The 24,421-nt window shown below is 27.6% G+C and overlaps 2 protein-coding genes and 1 non-coding gene across 7 annotated transcripts; 1 reads left to right on the top strand and 2 right to left on the bottom strand.

Annotated features, from left to right (window-relative positions):
- Window positions 1-646: 646 nt before the first annotated feature.
- Window positions 647-753, top strand: LOC132937669 (U6 spliceosomal RNA). The gene has a single exon (XR_009663770.1). It is a non-coding gene; the product is annotated as a U6 spliceosomal RNA (small nuclear RNA).
- Window positions 754-2,444: 1,691 nt separating this feature from the next.
- On the bottom strand, window positions 2,445-8,387 carry LOC132936138 (myotrophin-like). The gene is made up of 5 exons (XM_061002827.1): window positions 8,198-8,387; window positions 7,996-8,135; window positions 5,185-5,295; window positions 4,047-4,130; window positions 2,445-3,985 (listed from the first exon to the last, which is right to left on the bottom strand). The coding sequence occupies exons 2-5, from the start codon at window positions 8,119-8,121 to the stop codon at window positions 3,884-3,886; spliced, it is 423 nt and encodes a 140-aa protein (XP_060858810.1). The 5' UTR covers window positions 8,122-8,135; window positions 8,198-8,387; the 3' UTR covers window positions 2,445-3,883.
- LOC132936137 (SET domain-containing protein SmydA-8-like) lies at window positions 8,284-24,011 on the bottom strand. 5 transcript variants are annotated; one of them, XM_061002824.1, is made up of 8 exons: window positions 23,874-24,011; window positions 23,676-23,807; window positions 21,963-22,540; window positions 17,868-18,233; window positions 17,487-17,781; window positions 17,318-17,413; window positions 16,917-16,999; window positions 8,284-8,420 (listed from the first exon to the last, which is right to left on the bottom strand). In XM_061002824.1, exons 3-8 carry the CDS (start codon window positions 22,467-22,469, stop codon window positions 8,400-8,402), a joined length of 1,368 nt encoding a protein of 455 aa, XP_060858807.1. In that variant the 5' UTR covers window positions 22,470-22,540; window positions 23,676-23,807; window positions 23,874-24,011; the 3' UTR covers window positions 8,284-8,399. The 5 variants fall into 5 exon arrangements, with proteins under 5 accessions (XP_060858807.1, XP_060858809.1, XP_060858804.1 ...); XM_061002826.1 differs by having other exon boundaries at window positions 16,917-16,984; XM_061002821.1 differs by lacking the exon at window positions 8,284-8,420 and adding an exon at window positions 14,283-16,256.
- Between the last annotated feature and the right edge of the window lie 410 nt (window positions 24,012-24,421).

The following is a 24,421-nucleotide window of genomic DNA, read 5'->3' as shown; positions in this document are numbered from 1 at the left end:
TCGAGTAAAGGTATTTACAATTTTATTAGGAAATTGACGGACTGATAAAATGGATATCCATAGTATAGACAACTAAAAATATTACAATATACCAAAACATGGCGATGCACGATCAGCTATAAATAAAAATGTCGTACAATTTCAAATTTATATTATTTTATTTATTTCATTTAAATTTGACGTCCCTACGTCCCTAATTTTATAAAGTAAAATGAAAAAAGTATTTAAAAATAGTAGGTATTTTAAATACAGATACTTTCAAAAAAGTATTCAAATACTGTGCGTATTCAAATGTATTTAGAATACGTATTTTAGTAGGTATAAGTGTTTAGTTCGGGATAAGATAAGACCGTGAATGTAAGGGTCCCCACACACTGCAGCGGTTGCGGTTGGCGGTGGCGGTAGCGGTTACGGCAAAATGAGTCCGGACACAATTTTACCGGCACAGCCAAGACAAAAGAATTTTACCGCCACCGCTGAACAGTGAATGCGAACGAGTGGCTACAGAGCTAGCTCCATCTATTGGCGTTTTAGTTTTGGTCACCGGTTCAATCGTTATGTTTCGAGTAAAAGGTACCGATTCTCCTTTGTGACATTACAAGCAACATTGCTTTATATATAAGGAACGTTTGACACAGTTTCCAATGTACTAGCTTCGGCTGTACATATACTAAAATTGGAACGATACAGAGAAGATTAGCATGGCCCCTGCGCAAGGATGACACGCAAAATCGTGAAGCGTTCCACATTTTTTTGTCAGTTCGATCTCCACAAATTCACAACAAATCGTATTTTTTTATAATTATCGTGAGGGGAAATTGTACGTTATTATTTTGATACATTTTTTGATTTTTATGCGCTTGTGCTCGAAAAGGTTTTCGCTACAATCAAAAGACGATTAACATTTTTTTTCTAATTTAAACTAGTACATTTAGAGGTATTATCGTTGGTATAATCTATACATAGAAATGTAGAATATATTATTGTATTTCCTAATAAGTTTTACTCAAATACTTTTATTCAAGTACTTTACAAGACTGGAATTATTCATGTTTTTTGGAAAATATATGCATTATTTGAACCATGACCCTCTTTCGATGTTATAGCTTGTGCGATTATACCTACACATTAAACATGTCCAAATAATATGTGTTTATTTCATAAATTTTATTTTTATTTTTGTGTATAAATTAAAATATTCAATCCATTAAAACCATATATTCTATACCTAACACTATTTTATACCTCTTTTATACTTCTTTGTTCACTGCAAGTCTGAGCCCGATACTATTCGATACCCCACACAAATGTGTTTTCTTTAACAATCATTGTATACCGATATATGTATTGTTACGCTCAAATTTGTTTGTGAATAAAAGAATAACATGTTTGTGAAATAAACACTTATCACTTATGCACATGTATAAATGCATAATCGTACGAGCTATAAAATCTAAAGAGGTACATGGTTCAAAATGATACATATATTTTCCAAAAAACATGAATAATCCCTATACTATGCGGGCTAAAGTAGCAACCCTAGAGTATGCATCGCAGCTTGTGGCTGTTTAATGTTTAATCGTGCGACTCATTTCGGGACGTTATCAGAAGCGTAGTTTGGTCTCCTTATTCTAGTCATAGAATTAGTTACTCTATGATTCTAATCTTCATGGTTATAACTTATAGCACAGAACAAAATAGTTATAGTCATCTGGTTATAGTTATGAATGTCGTGAATGTAAAATATAATGACTTAGTTATTTCTGAATTTCTTTCATAGTTAACAATAATTGTGCGCTTCCGCACAAACAACCTATTAAAAAAATCATTCGTAACCTTTGATGGAAAATGTAAATGTCCAATTTAACGAAGCATAATAATTAATTATCCAAATAAGTACCTATTAAAATTGTTTTCTTAAAATGTTGTGCTCTGTGGGTGTGGGTAACATTGAAAAGTTGCCGAATTAAACGATGAAATATTTTAAGATATTTAATTATTACTTTCAAAATAATAAAACCTAGGTACTTAATTTATATTAAGATATAAATTATTTACTGTTTATACATTTAGTCTATCATTCCTATATACATTTCTACATTAAAATAATGCGCACTATGCTCAATGCTAATGATTAATAAAACATTTAGATTATACTTAGAATAGTAGATTCTTTAATAACAATAAGCTTAACTATTATTTCTCAGGAGTAGGTCCACATGGCCGAGAGCACGGTGGTTAATTGCAGACGCACTAACATGGCTTAATTTTCTAACTGGTAAGATAGATGTCCGTGTTCGTAATGTTTTTTTTTGTTCAAAACAATTAAAAAGTAGGAATTATAAAATAATTAAATAACAATAATAAATATGTACTCCAGAGGTAAACGCAGAGAATATCAGGAAATCCAAAAACATAATTTACAATGATACAAAGATGCTTACTTCTAAGATGTTATTTTATTTTTACTGATTAATTTTTCAAATATTCATGTGAATGTTACCATATTAATATAATTAAAAATCCAGTTATATAAATTAAGTGAATTTCTGAAAATACATATTTTTTGAATAGTTATATTGAAAATATGCTAGCGGCTAAGTGCATTTGTAATAGTATTGCGTGAATTAAAATACTATAGAAATGCTTTTATACTCCGATGATTCAAAACAATTAACTCAAAATCAGTTATTGAAAATGAGCTATATTGCTACAGTATGATTAAATGAATATAAGCAATAATTTAAACAAATGTGTAACAGCAAAAATAATAACATACGCTCAGACATTAAAGCAAATATAAAAACTCAAAAAATAAATAGATAAAGATATATTAAAAAAATTAAATAGTGTAATATGAAGTAATGATAATAATAATAAAAAAAAATACAGTAGGATAAATGTATTATATAAGTGCTTCTAAAGACTAATATTAAACAATATTCATCTGGATTGTAATAATAATAATAATAATAATAATAATAATAATGTTTATAATAATTAATAATACAGAAATATACAATTCCAACAATAATTTTTAATTCGTTAACTATCAAGTATCAATCACAAATCATATTCATATTAAAGGTATATGTATTTAAAATTATGTTTATAACTTTTCTGTTTGTATTTATAAATGTATTAATATATCATCAAAACTTAAACATGCAAAGAATAAATAATTTCTGTAAACAAGCATAATATCTTATATAGATAATCAAATATAAATTACCTATATCAAAACAAACAAACTGCTGGAAAAAAGTAGCATTTGATTTATATTTAAACATAAATAAAATAAATAGTAATTAATTATAACAATAATAATTTGATTATAATATTTTATTACTTTAAAATGATTAACATAGTTGTTAATATAAAAGAGTATGTAAACATGTCTAAGCATGCTAAAAATTGAATTTTAATATAAATTTACTTATAAAAGTGTCTCAAATTTCACATTTATTGTGTTTATTTTAATTGATCATTCATTACTTTATTGATACACATTAATAATTATAATAATAACAATGAAAACTTAATCACTTATTGTCAAATTATCCCACCAACAATTTACTATAGGAACAAGTGTTTATAAATATTATAATTCCAGTCATTATTTTATAATTGTTTCTTTCATGAATCTAGAATATTTTAAAATGAGTTGATAAATAAATGTGAAATGTTATATCATATAACTAATAAATAATAACAATGATAACTATCCTTTAAAAATGTTATTTTAAATATAAGGAATTTTTGAATGTAATTAGTTATTACTTATTATATTGTGTAATTATCCCAAATAACATGTAAATAACATTAGAGGTACATATAGACTTTGATGGATTATTCAGTTATTGAATTAAGGGGATCCAATTAACTATTGAGTTTCTAGTCGCTTTAATAAGTTTATCATCTCAGAATCTTCAATGCATTCATAGTACTTCAATCCTTGTGGTGTTAATAAATTTGTAACTGCTCCCTAAAAAAAATTTTAATCATAAAAAATTAAACTATTCAAACAATTTATTATATTAACTTACTTTATCAATTAAATACTTGGCAACCTTGAAATGATTTTCCCACAGAGCACACAGCAATGGAGTAATACCAAAATTGTCCTTCTTCTAAAAAATAAATACAATTTATAACGTGTTTAATGTATGTAATACATTTTATATTTGTCAGATTTTCATTTAAATATTGATCAGTATTTATAATCAATGGTATCTTTAAATGCTCATTTATATATATATATGGATGTTGGTCTGTCTGTAATTAATATACGCATAACATACTGGACCAGTTTCAATAAAAGTTATATCAATAGATTCCTTGAGACTTGGAGTGTGTTTAAAACTTTTTTTCAACACCTACTTAAAGTACTTAAGAGGATAAATCAACCATTGTTGTTAATTCATTTTATCATATATATATATTAGATATTTATTATATACTGGGTAATTCCTTAATAATTGAATACCCGTTACTTCAAAAAGTATAAATGTTTTTGAAAACTTTTACATGGTTTTCAGTCGTTAAAAAACAACATTTTAAAATAAATACATTTTTTAATATTTTTACTCTCAAGATTTTTAAATTTATTTTTATTTTTTTTGATTGACAACATATAGTTTTAATTTCCTATTCTAAAGCAGAATATTTTTTAAAGGATTTTGAAGAATAAAAATCGAATTTAGGATGAGTACCTTATGAGTTTTTTAGTATTTCAAAATCCTTGTTTAAAGACTTCTTTAAAATGAGAATTTTGGAAAATCCTTTCTTTGTGGGTCTCTACATCATAAAACAAATCTAGTGACTAAATTTAATACTCATAGTTTGGGGAGATTCCAATCAGGCGATGATGAATCAGTCAGTCAGGACAAATTGTTTTATACATTTAGATATAATCATTTATCATTTCACATTCGATGTATACAATCTTTAAATATTGTGACAAATAAAGACTACATTATTATATAAGCAATATTACCTTTCATTTCAAATTTCACATTTGATAATATATTATAAAATCAATAATAATACTGACAAATAAATTATATAGTTAAGAGTTATGTACATAACATTTTTACTTTTTAATAAAATGGGTGAAAAATCATAGGTTTTATATTAAAAATAGTAACATTATGGTCAGATTTCTCAAAATTAACAACTACTTACATTTATATCAGCACCATTTTTAATTAAATATTCGACAATATCCAAATGACCATAATCACAAGCCTTATGTAACATAGTTCTTCCATTTGAAACATTGTTTATATCCCAATCCTAAAGTACACAAATCCAAATAAAAAATATTGTTAAATTGTGTAATTAAAATTATATAATAATTCATATTTGTAATAGATATGTTAATCAAGTGTAAGGGTCTGAAACATAGTGGTCTTTAACCTACAACTAAGCTTTTGGAACAGGCCCACCAACATAAGTGCTGACTGATAATTATTATGAAATATATACTATTTGTTATTATTTGTTTGGTACGTTATTTCAAATATATTTATTATGATTGATGACGGAGAGATAAAAAAATCTGAGTGGCGGGGCTATAAGGTTTTCATACGCACGGGCGGGTATATAATAATCCAGTACCCATATAATTATGTAGATTTTTAAACTTAATTTGAGTCTTTAGTCATTAATAACGTTTACATGTGTTACAACATCAGTAATAAATATTATTGTAATCTTAAAGATTGGCACGCAGCGTCACTATCATAGTCAAGAAAAAAAAATTTCACCTCAATATTATTTTTCATCAAGTGTTTTTTTCAATGTTTAAATATTAACTTAAATAAAATATGAAAAATTTAAAGTGATTAATGACTAAAGAGTGCCGTATTTTTAATGAAATGTGGAATCATGATTCCGCACATTATCTGTAATGAAAGATTGAATAGGTTGCATTTTTGAATGAATTCATAGACATTTTGGAACTAAGCATGCGTTTATATATAACTGGCTGACTGGTAATCTATGATCTGATATATTTGAAGTTTTAAACTCTGACCGTAGCTGGAGAAACTTTTACTGACGGTTAAATTATTAAGGAATGTATTTTGAAGACTGTTTAAGAGATTTGTTCCAAAGAAATTTTTTTACTCACCCTTATTGTAATAACTTTACAAATTTTGATTATTATTATGATTTACCATGTTTATTTTATTCTTTAACAACTAATTAATGTAAATAGAAAATATATTCTGTGACTTTTGCTCATCTTGGGCGTAATTAATAAAATAAATAAGTATACAAGGAATTGTAAGTATTGTCAGGAATTCAATCGCACAATGCCCAAAAACCTTGTAACACATTAGAATCTTTGAAAATGTTCCATAAAAAAAAATATTACTAGTAGAGCTTCACCTTAAAGTTATCAATTTTACATTAAATAACCAGGTCAGATTGTTTCACGGAGACCAGACTACAACAATTTTACACCCTGTAACACGAGGAGTCTATTCCAAATTAAGAACAAACTTACCCATGGGATTATTTCAATAATATATCGATTTACCGATATACAGAAGCAGACTTTTTCAAAAATGAAATACGTAAAACATTTGCCTACCATGGCAAAATAATTCTCAAACATATTTTGCCTGCTGTAAAAAAAGATGAAGATCTCTGACTTGGTACATATTCTGATTACATTTATATTATTATAAAATAAAATTTAAAATTTAAAATTAAGAATGTTTTAAAAACATGATTTAACTGTATAATTAATTATTTATTTATCTATTCAAACATACAGTGCTCGACTTGAGAGGGAGGCAGGGGGAAAGAGTATACCAACTAATTTTTAGCGCACAGAAATTTTAGCATACCAGTACTATTATTTTTAAGGGAACTGGGGAATGTACTTTAAGGGAAGCTTATTGATTCTGCATTTTTATTAAAATGAGCGTTATACAATTATAATTTGTCTAATGGATTATTTCATAACCACAGAACTATGAATTAAAATAACTATGTAATATTATATTAACTTGTATTTTGTTATTTTTTAAATTAATTAATTATAAATATATTTTATATTATTTAAAAAGGGATAGTAGGGGTTGTGGAGATACTACATGTAGGAATACTAGGAACAAGTGATGGGGACCCTATTTTTTTTAAAAATAAACAGAGCCCTCCTACTTTAATTTTGCTAAGTTGAGCACTGCAAATATATAATTATGTCGTCTAATAAATATTTCATACAGATATTTTGTATCTATAATCTACATTAATAAATATTTTATTTGAATAATAGATTTTAAGAAATAATTAATTACTTTTAAATTTGTAATATTTTGTGACAAAATATATCAGAATACTAAATTAAATAATGAATCAGGATAAAACACTAACAGATTTGAATTGTATTATAATATAATGGTTTTTAATTTTTAAAAATGTTTTTACTATAGTGATCGTTGGATTGAAAATATTATTTTATGAAAATTATTAAAGTATGTTAATTTCTAGTAAGAACATTACAGTTTGCATTTAAGGTATGTTTTCCATATTATTCTAAAATGTTAACTATTACCTATTGATGACATTCAACATAGGTTCAGATCAATTCATATTTACTTTATTCAGTAAATATAATAGTATAATTGAATTCACATAATATATAAAATAAAAACAAATATAGGTACTAATATAATATAATTTGTTTTATTGCATCAATCAATTTATTCACTTTGGAGTTAAGACGATATTTATAGAAAATATAATAATATATTCCTAATTGAAGTTGTAGAAACAATGTCCCCACTTAGTAAAAGCTTTAAACAAAATGTAAATAGCTCTCGAATTATAAGAGTTAAAAAACCTAGCCTACCTATTAGGTATGTCTTTAATGTGCTACAGGAATATCTTCAATTATGATGTACCTACTGTTTATACATGAATACAAAATCATTAGATTAATGTTTGTCAGGAAATATTAAACCAAGATCTGAAAACAATTACCCCGTTTTCTTTAGCGAGTCTCTGCAACTGTTCTTTGACCGTGTCAAGATCGCCAATTTGCAATGCCCACGACAAATCTTCACTTGCAACCGCACAGTTTCCATTCTCACTGGTGCAGACTTCCATCTTTAGGTAGGTGCCTAAACAATGGGTAGGTAAGTATAATAATGGTGTACATCCTTTAACATTTCACAAAAATTACCTATTTATGGGCGGTAGGTAACTGAAAGGCAACGACAAGTGAAATTTAAAACCTTTTACAAGACTGGAAACTTCGACGGCGAATACGAATATAGTACACGTAATTGAATTAAACGGACATAAATTATTCAGTTGACGGTAAGTAGGTAAATTGGCCAAGTTTACGATTCACCGCTTCCATCTGCCATATTATTAGTATTCATCTATCTTATCGCCACAGAATCCTGAAACATACATTTTTATCAGACCAATATTATTCGTTGTTTCTCTTTACGGCAGAACATGGCTGCTGTTAAATAGCCAAAGAGGTTACAGATAGGTATCGTTAGATATATGGAGGTACAATAGATAATACTGTCCAACCTATTGGGCGGCGCGGCAAATATAATTTTATCATACGGAACGGTTTAGTTTCAATTACAGAAATCATTAGTTATTACGCATATATTAGTTATCTATTGGCTGTTACTTTATTAGTTAGTATATATCAGTCATAAATTATGAATAGGTACCTACAGCTGCGTAAGGTACCTAAATGAGTTTTTTTTTTTCAAAATACCTGGTCCTAAATGTCCAGATTAATTCATTCAAATCCGTTTTAGTTTTTGATAGCGGAACAGTGAATGATGTATGATAATTTTACAATGATGAAAAAATGCTTTAATTTCTGGTGTAGAAAATTGGTTCTAGTTTGGACCTTGAGTAGTCGAAACTCGAAGGTAATAAATTCCAAGTAAGTAAATACTTAATTTTAAAAATAATCGGAAAGAAGTAAGAACTTAGAAGAAATACGTAAAATAGGAATATTCACGCAAAACAAGTTTTTGACAAAATCTATTTCGTTTAAAAAATGAATAACCGTATAGAAAGTCTTCAATATTTTACATACCTACCGATACCATAATATTCATGTTGGTTGGTATTTAAGTATTTTCTACACAATATGATATCATTTTCAAAACATGTAGGTACCTATAGTTACTTTTCAAAATATTTATTGATGTTTGAAATCGTAGACTTTTTTTAGGTTTTTTGTTTGATACTTTGATGAAGGTTGATACAATTATTTTAAATCAAAAAGCTAAAAAATATAAATCACGGTTCATCATAAGTTGCATAAAAACAGTACAGCACAAAAAGATGAATAAACGGCTATATACCTAAGGGGTGTTGCACTGCAATTTTTTATCGACTCAAAAAATGTTGATAGACTAGAGCCACAATGCAACACACTTTATCGGTTCATTGTTTAGCAAAATACACTTTGAGGTTGTAATTTACGCCACTTAAAAATAGATAATATAGAGAATTATCTAATCTGCGCAATCTTGTACCTACGCAAATTATACTTTATGAAACTTTTAAATAAGTACACCTGCCTTATAGTTAGTAATAATTTGTATTTAAACTTATTCATATTCATATTATTTGATTTGAGTTGATTTTAATAGATAGGTACATTTCAAGAAAAATATTAAAATGTACCTATACATAAACCATGAAGTAAAATAAAAAATATAAGTATATGCTATTATTATTAATAATAAAATATGATTAAAATCAAAACCATGAATATTATAATTCATTGTCCAATTATTGTTCGTGTTGTTAATAGTCCATGTTATATTTATTCACGTTTTATGTGTTATATGTAGGTAAGTTATAACTAGGGCCTGGATTTGTATGCAACAAATATTGTTAAATATGCACATAAAAATTCAAAAATATGTAAAATAAAACTCTTTATTGCTCATTAAAAAACACCAAACATATTAACGATTATAAAATGTATAATGATTAAAAATTAATTATGGAAATAAAAAATACAATTAAAATACCAACAGACTATTACCTATTTACCTTTAATTATTATATATTTGATATAACTATATACATTATACATGTAATATTAACGACAGAAAACGCAATATATAGCTTTAGAACGAAAACCGACACGAAACTACAAAATGTAATTTAAGATTTTCAAAATGAGAAGGTTAGGTTAAAAACTATTTAAAAAACTTCCAGAATTAATGCTCAAAATAGCTTTAAAAAAAAATGTCTGATTTACTTTTTATAAAATATTGCAACTTTTATGCAAAGATAAAGAAATATGTAATTTATTGTCATTTTTACTTATAAATTTGCACTTAAATGTGCAAAAATATGCAAATTAAAAAATTGTATATAGATTATGCATTATGAAACGTCGACAAACTAAATTTTTAATCGAAATTATTCTAGTAAAATTGTAGAAGAATATGCATTTGCATAAAAATCCGGGCCCTACAGTTATAACTGATGTAAGCTCGGTTAATTTATCAGGTAAATTCCTATAGTTGACATTGAAGGTGTTGCGCAGATTACATCATCATAATACCTATGCCATTACGACATTTCGTTTTCTGTCATACTGGCACGGCACAGATTACCAAAATTAATATTTATATTTTATAGATGTAGTGCAATAAAATATATTGTTTTCTTGCTCTTCTCGTTGTTCTTAATGTTTAGGTACGTCCCTGTGTTAACTGTTAAGGCTGTAGAAAGTGAACTTTTTTCAAAGGGACGGATTTATGTAGTACCTATTCTACTATGGTAAGTGATGTGTGCAATATCTGATAGTCTGTTACTCTGTTATACGGGTAGACTCGTAGACATAACTCAATAGTCAATAGGTGCATCGTACCTATAGAACCATAGTGAGGTTCACTTTTAATTTATGCCATCATACATTTCATTAGTAAGTAGCACAATTTATAATTCTCAATCTATTAATAATTACAGTTTCGTATTTTCTGTTGTTATAATTCATAAATTGGCCAGTTTTAATTTCAACGAGTTTACAGTTTTGGTTGTGTAAAACAGTAAATATAGGCAGATAATATAGATTATATGTGTACGCCCTTCCTATAAAATGTATAACAACTGTAATAATTTCCTGCAAATAAGATAAAAAAAATACACTTCGTTTCGTCCTATAATATTAACATATAATATATTTTTTTTTTATACAATATCTAACCGTTTCGCCCAATAAGCTTTTAGATGTTTACCTAACCTTACACGTATTATATAATATCATTAATTATTACAGTTGCTATTAATAGTACAATAACAAATTATGCTTATACCTAGGAACAACTTACAAGTAGGTATAGACGTAGGCGTCTTATAATTAATAGCCGCATACAGTGCCGCAACTAAGTGTTTTTATGCCCCAATTGTCCATACATCATAATATTACCTCACTCCTGTAATAAATTGCTTTTAACCGTACCTATCACAATAAATTATACTCTAATCGTGATGTACCGTAGAATAATTTCTTAAATTTGTTTACGACAGTGTTCAGTAAACAAAAAGAAATATAAAACGTAACTATTAACAGTATTCTTTTCAACAACCAAAGTATAAATCTTTACTTTAAAACTTCATCCTCTTTGCCTTTAAATTTTAAAAGTCCGTTATAATTTTATCTAAAGATAACTCTTTAATACGATGTTGTTCAATGTTTAAAACTGCAATATTTGATAGTCGATTCTCTCCCATTGAGTTCCTTAAATAAGTTTTAATTATTTTCAGTTTAGAGAATGATCTATAGGCACTCGGCAGTAGCAATAATTGTGGACTGTGACTGGCTAAGTCAAAATAATAATACAAAATTATAAAACTTCTGAATATCCACAGAACAAATTATTTTCAAAAATAAATAGTGCTAAATCACGAATAGGCCGCAATTTGTATTTTTGTTATTTTGTTAAGAGACAGAATTTGACATGTTAACTCGAAACCAGGGTTGGAAAAAAACAAAACAAACGTCTTAAAAGTTTTTTAAAGATGGTTTTTTTCACATGTTTAAAACACATTTTTTTTTAAATGGGTTTTTAAACAAATATTTTTTATAAAGCCCTATAAATTATAATATCTAGTCAATTAGGTAATGATTTTGGTAGAACATCTTAATAATCACATTTGAACACTGTATTTTGTTTTAACTAAGGACTTCTCGGGTTTAAAATTTTTACTTTGTAGTATTCATTATTAAATTAAGGATTCCTATTGAGCATTAAAATTTGAAGTGCACTTCGACTTCCAAGATCGGACCTTCTAAATTCCTTTGTTAGTTGTTACTCAGAATATAGTCATACTGGCGTAGGTGGTAGGTTACATAAATGTTTTTATTTCACATTATTTAAACATAAGTCATAACCTACATGACTAGATGGATTATTTATTGTGGTATGAAATATGAATGTATGGACTATAGATATATATATTTTGTATGGAAATTGGAAGTATTGTCACAGAATCAGTGGCGCCGAAACCACCGGCCACCCTTCTTTTATTGGTCGTCCTGTGGTGGATGTTTGAGCATCTGAAGAATGAGGTTGATTTTAACTCATATAATATATAAATATAATAATACAACAATATAAAGTATAAATATTGTATCTTTTAGCCTATTAGATTAATATTAAATTCGTAAGTCGTCAACTAGCAGTTATCATCGAATTTTAGATTCTGAGTGGAACAATGAATGTATTGATTTTACAATTATGTGTGTTTTTTTTTTGTGTCTGTGTACACGATAAGTAGTCGAAATAATGATTGGATTTTCAACTTCAGTATCTTGTTTGATGGGGAAGTCAATATCGTTGGTGCATTGGGGAGGTCAAAATTTAAAATTTCCAATAGTTTTCAAAAGCACCGGGAAAAACAACATAAAAATTAAGGAAAAAATGGAATTTTTACGCAAAATAGGTTTTCTACAAAATCGATTTTGGTTTTTGGTGTAACTCTAAAACAAATGAACGTATACACATGAAATTTTCATTGATTTATATTAGTATTTTCTATACACGATAAAATTTTCAAAATATTTTGATTTGTTTTGAACTAATTAGGAACATTTTCAGTTTCCAATTTTATTAGTCTTTTTTTCTAAGGATGTCAATAAAAATTTATTTGTTGGGTAAAAAAGTTCGAAAATTTAATACAAGGCTCTTACTATATTGTTACAATGACATTGGAAAAAATATTAAAAATCCTTAGTCACAGTTTTTTTTTTTGATAAGCATTTTAAGTTTAAAAATTGACAAAATATGGAAAAATCATGAAAATAATCAAATTATTTTGAGTTAAGAATATTCATAAAAATTTTCTTTTTAAATCTAAGATTTTAAAATGTAATACAAGATTCCTTATAAGATTATCTACCTTTATCAAAAAAAAATTTCTATAAGAAAGACAAATTAAATTTTTACGAGAGTTTGAAGTTCATATTTTTACAATATTGGATATTCACTCGATTTCTCATGTAGTGGTTTTGTTATTTTATTGTTATTCAAAAACGAATAACTATAGATACATGAAAATTTTACTGAATGTTTATATTAGCATTTGCTATACACCATAAAATTATAAAAATATTTTGACTTTTTTTGAGCTGCTTATGGACATTGTCTATTTTCAATTTTTTTAGTTTTTTTCTAATTGTATTTGTTGGGTAAAAAAGCGTGAAAATTTAATGCCAGGTTCCTGATATATTTTTACAATAGCAGTTGAAAAATATTAAAAATACATAGTCACAATTTTTTTTATAAGGATTTAAAGTTCAAATTTTGACAAAATGTATCAAATTTAAAATTTAAAACAAGGTTCCACGTAAATTCTACGTTATATATATATATTATATACATATAAATTACTTTATTCACAATAATATCATCAAACATATCAGTAATATCATAGGCTGACTGACCGTTTTCGCTCAGAATCGTTTTTCTTATACAATGATATTATATCATTGAATTCAAATTTAACACCATCCATTACAGTGACCCACTTATAAACTATTGTACAGCAGAGCTACATCCACTTACCCACCTTTTTAAATTGATATCACATTTTTTTCATAAATATGTTTTATTTATATTAAATTTTTTTATTTAATTAGAATTTAGATCATATATTATATTAATATTTCTATGGTTTATTAAACTGACTGTAACATGTTATACGTATATTTATATTCTCATATATTAAATAATAAGTAATAAAACAAAATTAATATGCGTCTAGTATACAATAATTGTTGTGGTTTTTTTTTAGATTTTTAGGACTATTTTACTTCATTTAAAGTGCTAGAAATTGTGCCCCAAAATTAGTGTTTGGCAAGTTCCTGAAAAAAGGAATTCGTTCCATTCATTTTCATTAAAAAAAAAGACTTCGTTCCTTTGGTAAACGAACGAGTTCCTTTTTTAGTTCCAAATAAAATAAAAATTCGTATTTAATCATTAATGTTTTTTTTTCATATGCATATAGTTCTTTAATTTTTAATTATAAAATATACCTACAAGTAAGTATATATATCTTATAATTCTATTTTGAGATTTTCTTCAAAATTAAATTGTTGGCTGACGTATGTCGACTGTCTTATCGTTTATTGTTAAAAATAATTATATTTTATATGGGTACCTACTCATTTCTATATGAATTATAACATATGAGAAATATTAATAAAGTGATTAATGACTAATGAGTAACGATTAACGTCGATACTCGATAACGATCACTAATTGGAAATATACATTATACACATTGAAAAATATAGATCTTAATTTCAATTATTTACATATCTGATATCTATGTAAATTATTGGAACTAGAAAGGAACGGAAAATATATTGTTATTTTTACTTGAAAAAAAGAACTCGTTCATTTGTATAAAAAAGAATTTGTTCAACGTTCCGTTTTTTAAAAATAAATTCGTTCCAGGAATCCGTTCCTTCCAAACACTGCCCAAAATTAATCTCATAGTGTCCTTTAAGCAAGGCGTCACCCTGCCCGCCACCCGGAAATTGCGGTAAGTAATCTGTTTGGCTGTATATCGTACATGCATATGTCATATGACTATAAATAATACATTGGTAGGTAGTTACCTACTTACCTTTAACAGTATATTATGTTAACCTGCATAGCATTATGGCTAGCATAATACCTAGGCAGTCTTGTAAAGTATTTGAGTAAAAGTATTTGAGTACATGTATTTAAATACTTTTATATTATTTAGAATACTTTTTAAATACTTTTTGGTTTAAGTATTTGGAAAGTATTTTAAATACTGTCTTAGACGTATTTGTATTTGAAAATCAAATACTTTTGAAAATTCGAAGAAATTATTCGTCGGTCGTCACTTTTTTTTTTTTTTTGAAAATTATTATACTATTTTATTTATAAATTATAAAAATATTTTTCTTTCATAATTGTTGAGAACTCCTGTCCCCTAGCTCTGTATATCCACATCATTTATATTTCATTAAGAACTGTTTAATTAGGTACCTATTATTAAAAAATTTTTATAATATAACAAGTTTTGTTTATTTTCATTTTTCAGTATACAATTTAAAGTGGTACAAAAAGTTCTAGTAATACCTAGATGAATGTATCATGACAATTTTAAATTAGTAATTACAAAATTAATTTAGCAAACTAACTAGTGGAAAAGTAAATAAAAAAATTATTTGAAAAGTATTTAAATACATGGCAAGTATTTATATTTTGTTCTTAAATACTTTTTCTTAAAAGTATTTGAAATGTATTTGAAATACTTTCTGAATGGATGTATTTGTATCTGTATTTCAAATACAATTTTAAAAGTATCTTTTACAAGACTGTACCTAGTGTACCTAGGTATAGGTTGGTACATAAATTATAAATGTATCATATATTATGGATGAGGCCTGCAGGCTGCAAAATATTATATTTTATGGCTGACACTTGACAGATGAAAGTTTAAACAAAATATAGATAGAGGTACCTACCTAAGGAAACTGTATTACAAATTTAAAACAATGTTAATTATTAATTAAAGATGTATAACAATGTATGTATTATTATTATAACATAAAAATCTACTCAAGACGTTTTAGATTCAATATTGCCAATAACTATATTCAAATAGTAAAATTATTGAATATTATTGTTGTCCAAGTTTGCATCTTCGTCCAAAACACTAGTATATATTTGTTTCAGTTTACTTATTTGTCCTTCGAAGACCTAAAAAAATTAATTTCTTATAATCAAGGCCAGATTCAGACATGTTGTGACACCGTGACAGGAATTTAAAATATAAATGATAATTTATTTACATAGGTATTAGGTAAACATATTTAAGTATAAACTGTAAAATTCTACGCGTTTTTAAAAACTTAAGCCTGGGGGTAGATGTCCCTTCTCTGCCCCTTTCATTCAGCGTATATATATTATACATAAACATTTTATTTATGTTTAGTATAAAACTAACTAATATTGTAGAAATCAACGAATAAACAGATTAATAGAGGTGGGTAAAAGGGAACATTAAGGACAGTCACTGGAACCTGTTAGGTCAAAATATAAATAAAATGTCGATGCCGAATCGTCTTCAAAAAATTAAAGGAAGAATTCCCCCCCTCCCCCCACACAATTGTGTGATGAAACCCGACCCTGTATTGTTTTAAATTTACATGTTCTATAATAGTTCATTTCATTCTTATAATATAAGCTAATATGTAATAACGCAAATTTGGTCTTGTCAAACTAAAAATTTTCAATGTTGTAGGTACGTGTTTTTAAGATGGAACCTGGATACCGGCCTTGTGGGTGTAAAATCTTCAATTTAAATGCATAAATAAAATAAATTCACCTAATAAAACCATAAAAATATTGTGTACGTACATTCAATGTTTTTGTGTTCCAATTCTGCCGGAAACGATAAGCTTTTTCTCTGATCACCTTCAGAAGTTCTAGAGATATTAAACCTTTTAAAATATAATCGTATAGGTATAATAATAATTAATATGTAATAATAATTTAATTGATATTAAATAAAAAAAGGTTAGTATTTATAATTGTATTTAACACTAATGCTGATAAAAAAAAAAAAAAAAAACAGGAAAAATATTAATATTTATTATTAAGACGTACAAGAAATCAAAATTAAAACTGATTTATACTAATAAGAAGTTGGTTAATATCTGTATTTTTTTTAATTAGATGATAAACTATTGTGATTGTATTCGACATTCGTACATAAATACATAAGGTATTATTATTATAATATGCAATTTTATATTTACCTACTAATCGACATTGACCTAATCTTAGTTTTTGTACTAAATCCAACATTTCCATACACAATTTTTCTTTATAAAGCAATTGCTCAAGATTCAAACCTATATTAAAACAAATTTTATTTGATTAAATTTATTAAGTAACTATGTTACACTTCTTAAAATCCAACGTTACTGTGGTTTTTCGACTTCCAAATAAATTTCAATCTTAAATCAATTACAAATGGGCTGTCTTTATGAATATTAAATGACTTTAAAATTGCTTCAAAGCTTTTTGGACAGAATACACTTATGCTTTTCATTAAAGTCTCGACATCTTTATAGAAACATATCATTTCTGTACTCGATACTAATTTTGTGCACATTTTGCATTGCCAAATCGACTTCTTATCTAATGGATTGATTGGTAAAATTCGACCGTCGCAATTTTTAACTATACAATTTAGTGCTGCTAATTTAGTTCCAAATTCCTATCGTAAAAATAAAATTAATTAAAATTAGGATATAGTTATAACGTAAAAACTGTAAATATAATCATAATATTATGATTACTAACTTCTGTGTCACAACATCTACTACAGGTGCAAATAAATTGTTTTGACGTCAACAAGTGATTCTGTCGTAGTGAAGTAGGCCAAATTGAATACGTGTAACTAGTAGTAATTTCCTGTCCTTTATATATCGGTAAGGAAGCTTTTGCGATCATTTGAAGTTTTTCATTAAAGTTATGCATTGTGTTTGGAACACAACAATGATTCATAAATGCTGCTACAGGGTACAGACCTTTCAAACTTATTAATTTATTGGAACGATTTACTATTGTTTCAAAACAATTAGCATCCATTATTTTACAAGTAGTTACCATTATTTGTTCATCGTTCGTGTCTAATTCCATACTTATGTTTCTTTTTAGTTCTTCTACCTATTTATAATATTAAATATTAAATATAAAACTATACCTATATATCTACCTATAGTTAGGTATACGTAATTGAAAAGTTGGTAGAAATTATATTTATATTTTATTGAACGCGATTAAAAAAGTTCTAGGTAGGTATTTCGATGTAAAATGTGTGAACGTTAGGTATAGGTAAATGTTATTAATTGATATAATAATATAACAATACAAATAATACAATCGTAACGAGTACCTATGATACATTTAAATATTTAATAAATATATTTTATTGAGAGTTGATTCGTCATATGGTGAGAGTGGTAAATTAAATTCCAGGGAGAGGATTCGCCCCCTCTGGAGTATACCTGGATTCAACACTGACCAAGGATATATTATTATGATATATTTATATTGCTATGAAAGTCATTTATTCTACTTTTAGAGGTAGTAAATAGTACCTAATATACAGTAGATTGAAATAATTGTTGCCGTAAACATTACATTTGATGTCATTATATGTGAATAAATTATAGTAAATATCTAATTTTGTTCAAATTTTAAAATGTCTATGAAAAAATTGTGCATAATATATATATTTTTATATTTTAGTTTCAGAATAAACTATTTAAAAGGAAACTTCTATTACATTTTCAAGCTTTTTGAATCAACAATTTTTTATCAACATGTATAGAAAAAACTAGAAAAAAACTTTGATTTAAATGCTTTCAGAACATTTGTGTTTACATAAAAAAAATTATAGAATTGAATCTTGATGATTTGCTAATATTGTATGCATTTATACGGACAAATTTTATTTTTGTTCGTATGATTTAACATATTTAGGGAAAACTATAATATGCATAATAGGCATGTTTATTGGTGAAAGGGATGGTAAGAGTAGGATACATAAAATCGGTAGGATATATCACACATTTATTAACAGACGTACGGTTTAGTCAGTTTAGTACTTTAGTGTATACAGTTTACATTATACGCCATAATATAGTAACCAATTCTAGCAAAGAGGTATATACTAACATAAATATAAAGCTTTAAAAATATATGTTTCTAATACCATTCCAGTTGCAAGTTGCTCGTATGAAAGGACATTCTTAAAATAAAATAGATTCAAATCCGATTGTGTTTTCTACCAAAATAGAACATATACCTATCTTATGCCAATTTATTATAGATACTGACAATCTTATAACTTTTTAAAACATATTTTAATTTGTGATAAAGGTCACTTGAAAACGACAATTCCTCTTCTTTGAAATCGAACTCTTAAAAATTACCTTTTGGGGTTTTTAACATTAAAATTAAATTTTTAACTTTTGAATACCTATTAATAATTTTTAAATGCTTAAAATATTGAACTAAAATAAATAAATTTTGAAATATAAGAAAGTTGATTGCAAGTAAACTTCATGAAAAATCCAAATATGTTTTCAGAAATTTAATCGAATACATAAGTTTGTCAATATAATTTGCAAAAGATTGAAAAAAACTAAAAAATTAAAATTCGTTTAGCGCGTTATTACTTACCTATTAGTTATTATTGACATCATGGACGTGCATGCACAACTATTTCATAACACAATCATACAAACTAAAATGATTACGTGGTCTTACTATGTACGCGTCTTTTATACGCAACCTAACGCAGTCTTTACGTACATGCTTAGAAAATTGCCTATAATGAACTCCTGAAAAACGGATGGTTTCGGATCCCCGGTTCCGACAAAATTCATAAACTCAGAAACTATGAAACCAAATTGTCAAGATGGATTAATATTTAATGGCAATAAGTACTTATGTCCTATACTCCAATTGAACAAGAATCTGACCGTAGTATAAACTTTTATTATTTGTCGTGATACAAGTTAAGGGGCCTCGCTACTGCCGTCAATTTTAGCTAAAAAGACCTAAATTATTGACAAAATTAAAGTTAGTTAACGTTGTCCGATTTTGATTTCTGAAAAATTGTCTATAGATCCTACGAAGCACTTTGTAAAAACTAAATTTTATATTACTGTGAACTATACCTAATTGAAAACTTGAAAATATGAACTTTTTCGAATCATAATTCAAATTCAAACTAATATTAAAAACTGAAAATGTTTCTTATGATCTATAGACATTTTTCTGCTGAATTCAAATATTTTTTCAGAATCAAAATCAGACAACGTTAACTAACTTCAATTTTGTCAAAACAAATGTATGTTTTTGTAAAATTCGTGTAGTCAAATTTATATGGTTATCGAGTTATTGACATGTGAATGCGTGTACGAGCATTTAATTTCTCTCACACTAATCATTTACAACTAACACATAGATCCCGGGCGGCTATGGCTAGATTAGAAATTGCCTAAATGTTGCCCCTTAAGATTTTTTGTTGCTGATTGCTATTAGGTAATATGGTATTTATGTACTCAGTGGCGTGGTGAAGATAATAATTGTGCCTCAACATAAATGGGCGGGTGGTGGGTTGTGCTGATGTGAGGTCATGAAAATAATATGGGATTGACTTATCATAATAGAGAATTAAATGTTAAAAAAAAACAAACCTTTGGAAAGATAGGGGACTTGTAAATTGTACAGTTTGTACTTATAAAAGTAGTGGTGGTGGTAGCAGTAAAAATAAAAATGCATTGGGCCTCACACACAAAAATGTTCTACACGCAATATCTACACGTATGTACCTATATTTATAGTTTGTGAGTTTAATAATTTAATCTTTTTGTTTAAAAAAAATTCCTGACAAAAAGTGTATATTTATAAACTATAAAAATTTACCTCTATACTATTAGTTTTAATTGTCGTGCCAGTGAGTAGTTTATATTTAAGAAAATCAAATATCATGTCAGACTATAAGATGGGAGTAGTATTGGTATTTGGTTTAATTATTCAAATATTTTTATAATTACTTCAATCATAGGTGATAGAACCTTGCAGGGCAATAATCTGTTTATAAGTTTTTTGATTGTCATAAGTAGGTACGTACAATCAATAAAATCTAAAATAAAAAAAAGTTGTTCTATAGGTGAAAGAGAAGCCAGGCGTGTTTTCACTTCTCTAGTAATATTTAGGCCTCCATCCTCCAGCCATGAAAGTCTAATGTCTACGTTTATATGATATGAATAATATATTTTTTGTCTGGTCTGCAACTAAATTTTAATTTTCAATGTTGGTTAATAAGTGACTATTTTCGAACCAGCGGACTGTAAATACTTTTTTTCCGCTGGCAAAAAGTTCAGAAAGATTAGTAAACATGCACGTATCAATAATTTTTGTCTAATATATTAAATATTATAGTGGCTCTATATGAAAACCCTAAATTTGGCTCTGAGATCAATGAGAAGTGAGAACAGTTAATTATAAAACACCGTAATATTGATACATGCGTTTTCAGAGGCAGCAGAGGCGTGACAAAAAATAAAAGGTACGTAGGGTTTTGCGGGAAGGCAGCCTTTCCTTGAAGTCACAAACGTTCCAACAGACTGAAAAAGCTAACTTCTAGCCCTTGTCGTACTCACACAACGTATTGTGTTTAAGACAATAACTACATTTATCCATCATCACGTATGCAAGTAGGTAACAGGACAATATTTTTTTAACACACCACACTACCCAGCCATAATAATATAATATATACATATATAAGAACCCGGCTTGTGGGCATTTTTAATTTTTTTACTTTCTTTTATCACATATATTTTTAGTAAATATAGTAGGTATAACAAAAAGAAATACCTCAAACATGAGTTTGTCCGTCGATTTCTTTTGCAACACGTCGAGGAAGTACCTGTACTTGCCATCCCTGATTGATAGGCCCCGGACGGCCGTGATCGCATTGTAAATGCCCACCGACCACGTCTGGCCATCGCTTTTGGTTTTCGGGCGTAACTGCCGGACGTACCGACACTCTTCCCGGTGTTCGGGACGATCGGCACACTGGCGTCCACACACCGGCAACCGACAACCACCCGGACATCCGGTTGGCGTCGTCATTACAGCGTAGCACACTGCACACACCGGCTGGCTTCCGGTTCCGTCCGTGCCCATCGCTCTCGGCGAAACGATCAGTGGGACGTCCATGAATATCACATCACCCACGTTGTAGTCTCGGGTGGCCACGACGCCACGACCGGCCACTGTTTCAGACCCAGTGCTGATCGTCCACCCACCATAGCCTTTGATGCCACCACCGCCGTGAGACAAGTAGTTCTTCACGCAATCGTTGATAGCGTTCATTTCCATAATATTATTATCTATTATACCGTCCAAGTGGAATAGAATTATTAGAATAATCGTGTTCGTATTTTACAAATCTAAAAAAAAAAATTGTTATTAAATAGTCAAATAACCTAATCAAAGGTGAGCAATATTGACTTAACTTATAGTTCAAAGGGGTTGATTATTTTTTTATTTCTATTAATATCATATATAAATAGTGATTGCTGTGCAACTTTCAATTTTTTAAATACCTAATATATTTTATAAAAAATAAATACTTCCATTCTTTCTAATTGCACACTAGACACTAGTTATGGTACCATGGTTAAAGAAATCACAGGTTAGTAGCACATTTAGTTTAAAATAGCTTTTTCAAGAATTATGTAATTGTTTATTTTAATTTAAAAATTCAAAACTAACTAACTAGCTTAGTTTGAAAATGAAAAAAACAGACTTTTTAACTTGGTTTTATTAAGTTTAATTTGTTAATGCACACATTTGCCATTGATGCAATTTAATTTATATCATTATCATGACGCATAAATTTACTTAAAGATTCCGATTGGCTGAGTACCTACCGACTGTACATTGTACTTATTCGATCCACTTTCGTGTTCGGCGCAAATTATATTATGCGTTCCGGTAGACTGATCAGTGCCTTACAAGTTACAGTCTATTACGATATCCAGTAGGATTTCTTCCATAGGAAAATGTGGACAAATTAATGAACATAATTTACTGAACTTAAGTTAAGTGAACTCATGATCTAGAAAGTAGGATTTCGCAGTTAGCATATAATATACAATACATTTAACTTGCTTAGCTTAACGTTAATACGGAAAGACATAGGTATTAATTCAGCTTAAAAATAATAATCTACCTACTTTTTTAATTAGTAGGTAGGTATCACACATTCACACAAAAAGTATTTTGGGCCTATTTATAATATTATATTAGTTATTTATTTATTTTTTTATCGAGAAACATAATGAATTTTATAGTATTAAATTATTTTTTATTTAAAACCACGTGTACTGTAATAATTATTATGTGTATAAAACAATATTAAAACTGACAATTTCAAAAACTAAGTTATTTGAACATTCAATTCAAATAGTTCTCTATGAAATTAGAACTAGAAATTAACTTTTTGACTAGGTAGTTCATAATGCCCACCTTTAATATGGATGATAATATATACCTACCTTCTGAAAAAAAACTCGTACCTACCTATTTTCTGGGTCGTCAGATTACGATGGCGTCTTGTGTCACCGCACGATTTTTTTAGTATCAAACGGACTTCATCAAGTGTATAAAAATAAAAATCTCCACTGCAGCTGTATTCAATTAGAAGGTTGGCACCTACACTTAAATAACAATATACATTATATTATTTTGATTTATTATAATATTATAATATTATATTACTATTTATATGTAAAACGTGATCACACTCTGAATTCTCGTAGCAGGTATAGGTATGTAGATATAGGTAGTACCTATTAGCGGTATGAAAATGTACTGAAATTACTTGTCGATTCGTCCCGAGTAATAAATCGTCACGCGAAATGGCAAAGTGTCAGTTTTGTGCGCTGTATATAAAGCCGTGAGTGTCACCAGGACTATCGATATCGAAATAGATCGTCGCCAGTAATAATTATGTGCTACGATGAAATAGCAGTTAACGACTCCTGGACGATGGCCAATCACGTCTTTTCGCGTAGATAGGTATCTACCGACGGCTAAAATTAACCAAATTACCCGACCAAAATTGTTTTTTTTTTTATTAAAATATTATTATATATACATATACAAAAAATAAAAAACACTTATAAAGAACGACTTCTGTTTTTAGATTCAGAGCGGAGCGATGAATGCATTGATTTTACAATGATGTGTGTTTTTTTATTTTTATTTTTGTGTCTGTCACCATTGTTTGGAGCAGTAAAACTGCTTTGATTTTCTTCATCAGTATC

The sequence above is a fragment of the Metopolophium dirhodum genome, chromosome 1, assembly GCF_019925205.1.
Source record: "Metopolophium dirhodum isolate CAU chromosome 1, ASM1992520v1, whole genome shotgun sequence".
Lineage (NCBI taxonomy): Eukaryota > Metazoa > Arthropoda > Insecta > Hemiptera > Aphididae > Metopolophium > Metopolophium dirhodum.
The sequence above is the reverse complement of the archived record's forward strand: the minus strand, read 5'-3'. Positions and strand labels throughout refer to the sequence as shown.

Coding starts and splice junctions, on each gene's coding strand:
- LOC132936137 (XM_061002821.1), bottom strand. CDS start 22,469: ATGGAAATGAACGCTATCAACGATTGCGTGAAGAACTACTTGTCTCAC. Junction 18,234..21,962: donor CGGACAAACTCATGTTTGAG/GTATTTCTTTTT, acceptor TATTATAAATAG/GTAGAAGAACTAAAAAGAAA. Junction 16,257..16,916: donor GGAACACAAAAACATTGAAT/GTACGTACACAA, acceptor TAATTTTTTTAG/GTCTTCGAAGGACAAATAAG.
- LOC132936138 (XM_061002827.1), bottom strand. CDS start 8,121: ATGGAAGTCTGCACCAGTGAGAATGGAAACTGTGCGGTTGCAAGTGAA. Junction 4,131..5,184: donor AAAATGGTGCTGATATAAAT/GTAAGTAGTTGT, acceptor TTTATTTTTTAG/AAGAAGGACAATTTTGGTAT. Junction 3,986..4,046: donor CCAAGTATTTAATTGATAAA/GTAAGTTAATAT, acceptor AATTTTTTTTAG/GGAGCAGTTACAAATTTATT.